Source organism: Fukomys damarensis, unplaced genomic scaffold, assembly GCF_012274545.1.
Source record: "Fukomys damarensis isolate Sample0158 unplaced genomic scaffold, DMR_v1.0_HiC HiC_scaffold_13, whole genome shotgun sequence".
Lineage (NCBI taxonomy): Eukaryota > Metazoa > Chordata > Mammalia > Rodentia > Bathyergidae > Fukomys > Fukomys damarensis.
Genome location: NW_022900925.1, coordinates 35,677,317 through 35,687,173, shown reverse-complemented (window position 1 = coordinate 35,687,173; position 9,857 = coordinate 35,677,317). Strand labels below are relative to the sequence as shown.

The 9,857-nt window shown below is 60.6% G+C and overlaps 1 protein-coding gene across 7 annotated transcripts; it reads left to right on the top strand.

Moving 5' to 3' along the window:
* The first annotated feature begins 6 nt into the window (after positions 1-6).
* Positions 7-9,834, top strand: LOC104859464 (SRC kinase signaling inhibitor 1-like). 7 transcript variants are annotated; one of them, XM_033763013.1, is made up of 5 exons: positions 7-275; positions 385-537; positions 972-1,094; positions 4,860-5,006; positions 8,193-9,834. In XM_033763013.1, the coding sequence occupies exons 1-5, from the start codon at positions 60-62 to the stop codon at positions 8,325-8,327; spliced, it is 774 nt and encodes a 257-aa protein (XP_033618904.1). In that variant the 5' UTR covers positions 7-59; the 3' UTR covers positions 8,328-9,834. The 7 variants fall into 7 exon arrangements, with proteins under 7 accessions (XP_033618904.1, XP_033618905.1, XP_010618385.1 ...); XM_033763014.1 differs by having other exon boundaries at positions 7,988-8,275; XM_010620083.2 differs by lacking the exon at positions 8,193-9,834 and adding an exon at positions 2,462-2,523 and having other exon boundaries at positions 4,860-4,969.
* The last annotated feature ends 23 nt before the right edge of the window (positions 9,835-9,857 follow it).

The window sequence follows — 9,857 nt, the reverse complement described above, 5'->3', positions numbered from 1 at the left end:
CAGCCCCGCCTGCTCCCAAACCGGAAAGACCCAGGGGTTGGCTCGGGAGCGCCCCCGCCATGCGAGGCAGGGCGAGGCCCCGGGTGCAAGCTCCTGACCCAGCCCCTTGGCCACCCGCAGATGAGTTGACGGTGCCCCGCTACCGCACGGAGAAGCCCTCCAAGTCGCCCCCGCCACCCCCACCCCGCCGCAGCTTCCCCTCCTCTCATGGGCTGACCACCACGCGCACCGGGGAGGTGGTGGTCACCAGCAAGAAGGACTCGGCCTTCATCAAGGTACTGATTCAGCCTGGGAGGCTGAGGCAGGAGGAAGCCAGAAACGGCTCGGCTCCGGAAGGGGCCCGGGTGGGAGGGGCCTTCCCTGAGGGTGCCCTGGCCCTTGCAGAAGGCGGAGTCCGAGGAGCTGGAGGTGCAGAAGCCCCAGGTGAAGCTGCGACGGGCCGTGTCCGAAGTGGCCCGCCCCGCCTCCACACCCCCCATCATGGCCTCGGCCATCAAGGACGAGGACGAGGAGGACCGCATCATCGCGGAGCTGGAGGTGGGTCGGCTCGGCTGCTTCCCGAACCCCGTCCTTCCCGCTGCCTCCACTGGAAAATGGGGCCCTCACGTCCTCCTTGGAGGCTGGAGGTTTTTACTGTAGTTCCGGAGACTCCCCAAGTACCCCAACATCCACTGCACCCTGAAAACTCCTCTCCTTCGCATCTGGGAGACTGAGGCAGTGAGCCGGGCAAGGCCTGGTACCAGATGTCCTGAGGCCTCCCAGGGCTGACCCACCCAACTCAGTGTCCACGGCCCCTGTCCCCCAAGTCCCTGGGGCCCTGGACTGCTGGGACAAGGAGACAGAACCAGGGCAGAGCCGGTCAGTGGTCATGGTGAGGGCCGGTGCCGTGTCAGGCCACCCTCCCGGGACCCTGGCTACTGCCCTCCTCCCTGGGGTCCCCTGCTCCAGAGCTGCTGCCTTCTGCTCCCCAGGTGTTTGAGAGAAGCTCAGTCTCCTCCCTCCCCCCCACGCCCCACCGCCAGCTGATCCCCACCTTGCTGTCCCCCCAGGACCTGGGGCCCCCCAGGGGCTCAGCCCCGGGCCCTACGTGGAAGGTAATGGGCGCCCCACCTCTCACAGCTCTCTGCCTGTGCCTCCACACCTGCCTGTCCGCCTCTCACGCTAACCTGCTGCCACCTGGTCCCGCGGCACCCCCAACCCCATGCCAAGGGCGGCACAGAGCTGGCTGACCAGCAGCCAGGGCATCCGGTGATCCCAAGTCTGCATTCCCTTGCAGGCCTGGTTCTAGTCCTCTCAGGGTGGCCTGAGCACCCTTCCTTCCTGTTTGCAGCCTGGCCCAGGTCTGGCCTGAAGCCCAAGTAGTGGGACTGTGATTGGAGTTTGGATCTTACAGAATGACTTAGAGTCTAGTTCAAAATCTGACTTTAAACCTGGCATGGTGGCCCACGGCTTTAAATCCTGCTACTTAGGAGGCTGAGTCAGAAGAATCACTGAGTTCACTGCCAGCCTGGGCTATCCAGAGAGTTTAAGGCCAGCCTAGAGTACTCAGTGAGACTTTGTTTCAAAAAAACAAGCACCAAAATGTCTGACTTTGAGCCAGGGGTGGTGGCACAGGCCTGTAATCTGAGCTGCACAGGAGGCTGAGGCAGGAGAATCACAAGTTGTAGGCCAGCCTGGACAACTTAGTGAGACCTTGTCTCAAAAAATTTTTTACAAAGGCCTGGGAATGTGGCTCAGTGGTAGCATGCTCTTGGGTTGAACTCCTAGGAGCACAAAAACAAAGCAGAATCATTTAAAACTCTGACTTTGTTCTAAGCCTTTGCTTAGTCCCTCCCCACGCCTTGCCCCGCGCTGTGCCAGGGGAGGGGCTCTGCTTTCCCACTGCAGCGTGTGCCTCGCCCGCCCTGGGGACCTGGACAGCCGCCCCTGCAGCTCCTCCAGACTCCCGACTGCTCCTCTCACCCCATCAGGAGCAGGAGCCAGGAGTGGGAGAATACAGGCCTCTCCTCGGCTGCTGGTTCTGCCTCAGCACTGGGAGTTCTTTCTCCTCTCTAACTCGGGTCCCCTGCTGTCCCACTGCACTTCCTCTGTCTTTATTCTTTCTTGGGATTTGGGGGGCACGGGGCTGCTGTCTGCACCCACAGAAGTGTGCACAGGGGCAGGGACTGGCACACTCTCCTCCGGTCCCAGGGACTCTGCCTGAATCCTGGCCTGGCTGGAGGTCAGGTCACTTTGGCCCCTGGCATCAGGTGGTAGGTGGAGCTCTCTGCTGGGAGGGGGTGCAGAGAGTCCAGAAGTCATCTGGGGACACGTGATGTGGAAGGGGCACCTCCTGGCCGGCTGTGCCTGTGGCCCCGGCTCCTGCCCTGTCTGGCTCTGGGGAGTCGTGAGGGTCTCGGCAGGCAAGGCCCCCTCCCTGGCCTTCGGGCCTGGCTGACTCTGCATCCTGTGGTGCCATCAGGCAGTGGAGCCGGGCAAGCATGGCATTGCCCCCTGCCTTCCCAGCCTGCACCCCACTTCCAGGTAAGCAGGTGGCAGGGCTGGGTGGGTGGCCTGGGAGGGTGGCTGAGGTCCTGCTACCCCCATGCAGCCCTCCCTGGCTCCTCTAAGTGGAAAGAGCTCAGGGCTTGGAGTCAGACTGTCTGGGTTCACACCCTGGCTCTGCCACTAAGGAGCTGCAGGTCGGAGATGGTGGGTGGACCCTGTGACAGCTGTCATCCTCAGGTCCTCGTCTAGACAATGGGGACAGCGGAGGGGAGGTCATTCCATGGGCCACAGTAAGCATTACACTTGATCTTAGCCAAAAGGCTGAGAAGCGATTCGCAGTAATTATGAAAGATGAGGTCACCAGGTGCTGTGGTATATGTCTGTAATCCTAGCTTCTGGGGAGGCTGAGGCAGGAGAATCATCGTGTGCAAGCCCAGCCTCAGCAATGTAGCGAAACCTTTTGCTCAATTTTAAAAAGTTAAAACGGCTGGGGATGAAGCTTGTGAAAGAGCATCCAGCACAGTCTGGTACCCAGAATGAGACCAGAATTCACTCGGGGGTTACTGGAGACCTCACTGTATGACCAATATGCCTAAGGGAGCTTGGCGCAGCATAACCTGGCCACGCCTGCCCCATGCCAGGCAGGGCCAGAGTCTCAGCTGCTCAGCACAGTCAGCAAATGGCCTGTGTGGGGCCTCACATCCTGTGCAGTGCAGTGCTGTGCCAGGTGCGTGCCCGGATGGTCTCAGTTCTGCACCTAACCCTTGTCATTGTCCCGCTGAACAGACTCAGGGAGCCTGAGACCTGATTTCTAGTCCCCACTTCCCCTCCACCTTACTGGCTAAGCCCAGTGAGGACCTCCCTGCCTCAGTTTCCCTGCCTGTCACCCGCACCCCAGCTCAGAGGTTGGTTCACAGGCTTCATACCACTCCCTGCCTTGCTTTCCCCCCAGGCTGCCCTGGGATCCCCGGCCTCTTGCGTCCCCCGGATCGTCCTGACAGAGTGTGGCCCCTCCCCACCTGAGGCCAAGAATGCGGCTTCAGGCCCCTGCCCGGCCCCCGTGCCAAGACCCAGGAGCAGCTCGGTGCCCCGGAGTGACAGGGCATCTGGGAAGAGCCTGTCCAGAGCCACCTGTCCTTGGGCACCAGCCCTAGCTGGGACTCAGGAGCCTACATTTCCCAAGAGGCCCGCACAGGAGACTCCCGAAGGCCACAGGGTGCAGACTCACTGCACAGCACGCAGGGACAGCCTGGAGCAGACGCTGCTGGAGCTGGAGGCCACCCTGAGCAAGCTGGGCGCAGCCCCCAGCACTGCAGGACCCCCCAGTGTCCCCTCCACCCTGCTCCCCAGACCCCAGGTGGCTGCCTCTCCTGTCCCCCCCACCGCCATGCTGCTGCAGTCTCTGGGCCTTCAGAGTGGAGGGTGCCAGGGCTGCAGGAGTGCCAGCCATCTCTCTCCTCTCCCCACCCTCTCCGGAGCCTGCAGCTGGACCAGGGTTCTTGGGCAGAGCCCCTGGGGAGGCTGGGAAGCTGGCTCACCCAGGACTCAGCCCTGCTGGTCTGCAGGAGCCTGGTGCGGGGTCCTCTCCCTGTCTGCTCTGTATCTGTAAACCAGCAAATAAAGTTCTCTCCTCCTCCACCCCCTTGCTCCCTCCTCCTGTCTCCGACTCTGTCTCTCATTTCTCTGTTTGTGTTTCTGGGTCTCCGGAGCCCCTCTGGGCAGACCTGGTACTTGAGGGGATTCCAAGAGCCAGGCTTCGCTGGGTGCCTAGAATCCCAGCACAGTAGGAGGCTGAGGCGGGAACCTTAAAACTTGGAGCCCGACAAAGGCAATTTAGTCACATAGTGAGATTCTGCCTGGAAGTTTGAAAAGAAGTGGGGTGGTTGTGGGTGGGGTGGATGAAGCTCAGTTCAGAGGCCCTTGTTCAATCCCCGGTATGGAAAAAACCAAAAAACCAGGGGAGGGGATTTAGCTCAATGGTTCCACAGCCTTCCTCGGAAGTGCAAGATCCTGAGTTCTATCCCTGGTACCAAAAAAACAAAAACAAAGAAAGAAAGAAACACGCTTCCCACCTCTGGGGAGACCTCACCTGCTCCCCATGAGGGCAGTGTGGGCCTGAGGCTGCCACCTGCTCCACCTGCCCCTCGACAGCCCCCAGCCCAGGCGCAGGAAGGAGCCCCTGGCCAGGAACAGGCGTGGAGCCGGGGAAGTAGCCTCGTGGGGGCATCCTTGTCCCCCAGGAAGCTCCCAGAGTGCTGGAGCTCAGGAGCTGTCCTGTGGGACACCTGGCTTCCCCGCCTGGCCCAGCTCAGACCTCCCGAGTGCCTTGGGCCCCTTGAGCCTCTGACCCAACCCAGTTTCTTTCTTCGCAGGGTGGTGGCGGCGGTGTGCCACCCATGAAGGTGGTGACCCCTGGGGCCTCCAGGCTGAAGGCGGCCCAGGCCCAGGCGGGCAGCCCAGACAAAGGCAAACACGGCAAGCAGAGAGCAGAGTACATGAGGATCCAGGCCCAGCAGCAGGTGAGGTCCGTCAGTCGGTCCCCATGAGCTCTGCCCTTCCCACCCAGCCTTGGGACTGTTCTGCAGTGCCACGCTTTGGGTCTGACTTAGGACAGGGGCCCTCAGCCCCGTGTCGTGGCCCTCAACTGTGATCCCAGCACTCTGGGAGGCTGAGGCAGGAGGATTGAAAGTTCCCCCAGTCTAGGCAACTTAGTGACTTGGTGAGGTCTTGTCTCAGAAAAAGAAGCAAAACAGAGCTGAGGGTGTAGCTCAGAGCAGAGGTCCCCAGTTCAGACCCCAGTACTGCAAAAAACAGTTCTCAGCCAGGACCCACCCCCCGGGACACCCTGCTCGGGGGAGGTCCTGAGATCTAGGCTGGGGTGGGGGTATTTGGCCCCCAGCTGGCAAGGGCATGGTAGGGGGGCCCCGTTGCCCTGACCTCCCAAAGTTCCTGGCTCAGACACAGGCCAGGGTTGGGCAGGCGCAGTCCCCTCTTTCTGGAGAGGGGCCAATTCCATGTGGAAAGCAGTGTGTGGCACCCCAGCCTGGGTCCCAGGCGCCCCCAAACCCTCCCCCTGCCATCCAAATTCCTCCCAGACCCCAGGACTCCTCCCTGCCGCTCCCGTGTGTAGTGAGTGTCCCTGTCTTGTCCCGTGGGTCCCTCTGCCCAGAAGAGCACCTGGCTTGTGGGGCGTTTGCCTGTGCCAGGCACACGTATGTCCTTCACACCCGCTGCTCTGAGGCCTTAGGGTAACCGTGGCAGGCGGGGAGACGGACCAGGAGCAAGGCCTTGACAACCCTCCCTGTGCAGGCCCCGGCCCCTCCCTGGTGTCCTGCCCTGTGATCAGCTGTCCCTTCTGCCTCCTCGTCCTGCCCACCTCCGCGGCCCTCAGCTTCTCGCGCAGTGCTCTCCTCCGCGAGTGTCCCTGCTGCCAGCTGTCCCTCAGGAAGCACAGCCCTCCCCAGCATGACATTTGTGACGCCCTGGGTCCCAGCCCCAGTACTGGGTTAAAAAAAAAGAACGAAACGTAGACGTGTAGTCATCCTGGGCCTGTCGTCACCTGCAGCCTGTCTTCTAAGACCTGCAGGCCCTTTGCAGAGTGCAGTTCGTTGTTTTTCAGTATTGAGGATTGAACCTAGGGCCTCTGCATCCCCAACTCTTTTGCTGTTTTGAGACAAGTTCTCACTAAATTACCTAGGCTGGGCTCACAATTGTGATCCTCCTGCCTTAGCCTCCCAGAGTGCCGGGATGGCAGACGCCGAGAGCCAGGCCCGACCCTAGTCTGAATCCCTTCTGCAGCTGGCTGCCAGGGCTGCTCCTGGTCGCCTGGTTCTCCATCACCCCCTGCCCCACCCCCAGATCAGCTGGGCTGGGGCTCAGCTCCTCCAGCCCAGTCCTTGGTCCAAGTTATCCACTCTCTGGACTCCTTTTCCCCTCACATGCACAGTGGGGAGGAAAACCCCTGAAATCTCAGCTTGGGATCCCCCGGCAGACAGAGCCAGGTTGCCAGAGGTGCCGGGATCGAGGGTGCGGAAGCCACAGACACCCCACCTCTGAGGATAAGAAACATGTAGGTCTCCTCTGGGGGTCACCCCGGCAAATAGTACTTAGAGAGGCTGTGACCTTCCGGGGCGGAGGGCAAGGGACGCGGTCACAGCTGCTCGCTGCTGACCCTGTGGCACTGGGAATGGCCCAGCCTCAGGCATTGTAGGGCGGGTGATCCACTTCCGGGGGGAACCCCGCCTGCACCTGAGCAGGGGTGCAAGGGTGCAGATGATCCTGGCAAGCAGAATGCTGAGCAGCTGGGAACGTTTGTGTCTTGGGGCAGACAAGTACTTCTCCAGACAAAACTGAGACCCACAGGAGAGGATCTGAGGGCAAAACAAGGAAGGGGAATCTTCAGAGACATCAGCCGTGTCAGCCTACAAGGCTCAGCAGGGCAGGATGGGGTCGCTGGGCCCGAAGCCTTGGGACAGGGCTTTGGGGGTGGCGCTGCAGAAGGCCTGGCCCTGGTGTGGGGGGAGGAGGACAGCCACCTTCCTGAGGACACTGCACCGCCTATGTGCAGGCATGAGCCGGAAGGCAGGGGTTCCAAAGACCCAAGCTTGGAATAGACCAAGCACCTTGAAAAACGCTCAAGGGAGAGAACAGAAGATGCTTTTAACCAGAAAGATTGGTAGAGGACAAAGAGGACAGCCAGGAGGGAGCGATGCCTGGTCTGGGGACACAGAAGTGCAGAGGCTGGGGGGAAGGCAGCCGTCCACCCCCTCGGAGAGAGGACATTGGATGGGGTGGGACTGTGCTTGGATCAGTGACTTTCCCCTCCCTCAAGACTTGTGGGAGCCCACCCTGCGGCTGGGTGACCGTGTGGGTGCCCAGGGAAAGTGGGAACCCGGCCAGGCCTAGCCTCAGGGCGGCCTCTGGTGTCGGGCCACTAGACTGTTTTCAGTCTTTGAAACAGTCTTGCTGTGTAGTTCAGAACTCAGGGCACCTGCTGCACCTGCACATCCTGGACCCACAGCAGAGTCGCCTCTAGAGGGCCCAGGGATCTGCAAGTGTGACACGAGCCAGACATCGTCAAAGCACACCTTGGGGACCACGATTCCAGAGAACAAGTGTAGAGCCTGGGGTCTGCGGGAGGTGAGCGGGCCAGGAATGAGGGACCCACTGAGCACGTGGCTTCAGCGTTCCACAGGGGACAGCTCAGGGGCCCGGGTGACTTTCCTGGCAGCTAGGTTCAGAGAGTGCTTCTCCCCCGGAAATGTCTGGGGTCCTTCCAGAAAGGGCACCCAGGTCCAACAGAGGCCCCTGCTTAGCATCTTAGCATCTCGGAAACTAAAGGGGACCCTGGATGGGCTGAGCTGCGGAGCCCCCTGCCAGGCCCGTCACCACGCTAACTTTCGCTTCTTCTCCTCCCCACCCGCCCTGTCCTCCCGCCTGTCCTGGGCTCGGTCTCTCTCCTCTGTGGTGTCTCTCTTCCACTTTCTCTCTCTCCTACCAGTAACTGTGGAGCACCCCGCCCCTCCCCGCTTCTTCCCCTGCCAAGCCTCCCCTTCCTGCACCCCCAAGGCAGGCTCAGCTGTCCCGATGCCCCTCCAGTATCTTCTCTCGGTTCTTGGAGGTTTTCTATTCCTCACGGTTCAGCTTGGGCCCGGCACGAAGGCCACCTCCACTGTCTCTGACCCGGACCCCTGTTTCTATTCCAGGCCACTAAACCATCTAAAGAGATGAGCGGGTCGAATGAGACCTCGAGCCCAGTGTCAGAAAAGCCCTCGGCTTCCAGAACCTCCATTCCCGTATTGACTTCCTTTGGGGCAAGGAATTCTTCCATCTCCTTCTAGAACCTTCTGGAAGCCCCCCCGTCTCCCCCAGCCTGTCCCCCCTTCCTCCTCCATCTCCCTACTCCTCGACCCCTCATCTCCCCATACCCAGCCTGTTCTCTGGACCCTCGAGGGTCCCCACCGCGTGACCCTCCTCAGTCTTCTATTCTCACCCCCCCGTTGGTGTTTTTGGTTTTTTCTTTAATGACTCGCTTTTAATTATCTTTTTCAAAAAAGCAGAACAGTTCAACTAAAAACCAAACACACCACCTCCCCTGACCTCCCGTTCCCAGCGGCTCTTCCTGGCATCGTCTGCCCCTTCTTTCTCTCACGCTTTTCCCCCAAGTCCGTCCTGCAGCTCCTGCCCTGTACCCATCCCCACCTTCCCCGCACTCCTGAGAAAACTCCGAGCAAACTCTGAGCCACGGAGACTTGGAGCGGCAAGAGAGCGCTCTCCCTTCTCCGTCAACTCTTCCCGGAGGGGCACGAAGACACCCCAGCTTCGACGGGACCACGGGACCACGGCACGAGGGCCACCCTGGCCTTGGAGACGCCCCGCTCCCCGTCCAAGCTGGGCGACACTGGACACTGCTGCTGCTCGGCCCCTTCCCGTCAAGACCAGTGTAGCTGCAGGCCAGAAGGCCCAGGGGGACACAGAGGGGCGGAGGCTGCGTCCCACAGGTCCCAGGCTGGGTGTGGCCACGGTGGCCAGGCCATTTGTCCCTGGGGAGCCACGGGCTTGTGGGGAGAAGCTGCCGCTAGAGGAGTCGCTGGGGACACTGGCGTGGAGGGTGGTCGTGAGACAGCCTGCCCTGGGCCACTGCCTCGGGAGAGGGCAGCCCGGGAGGAGCATTCTGAACTTTTGGTTTCCTAATTTAGCACTTTAATGCCATTAACTTATTTAATGGGTGCGGGTGGGTGACAGGGAAGGGCCGGAGGCCTAGGTCTGGAGGCCTGAGGGTGGGAGGGAGACGGGGAGCCCAGCTGGGAGTTTTGAGGGGCTCTGACCCCCACAGGTGGGGGCGCACTGGCCTTCAGCATCCTTTTTGTGACTTGAGGGCTTTCAGGGAGGGGGCGCGACCTGGGGATCTGGTGACTACTGATGAGATGTTTGAGGGTCCCCGAGGCCTGGAGAAGGGAGGGAAAGGAGGCGCTGGGTCCCTAGTCCTGGGGCCCCAGGGGTGCAGAGAGGGCCCGGAGGGAGATGCGGGGGAGCGGCGTCCCCAGAGGATAGCGTTCCGATTTGGAGCACAAAGGAAGAGGAGCACAGGCAGGGGATGGGAATTGTCCCCCATAAGCACAGAAAGGAGCAGCCATGGAAGGGGACAGACCCGTGCCCCTGGGGCCTGCTGGGGTTGGGGAGGGAGGGAACTGGGCTATTTTTTTTCATTCCTTTGGGATTATTTTTGGTTTCTGTTTTTGTTGGTTCATCCTTGTTTTCTAGCTTTGGACCATTTTTGTACCAAGGCAAGTGAGCCTTTTTGAAAAATAACAAAAGAAGAGGAAAAAAAAAAATCCCTCCCGGAAACAAAACATAAAAAAAAAAAAAAA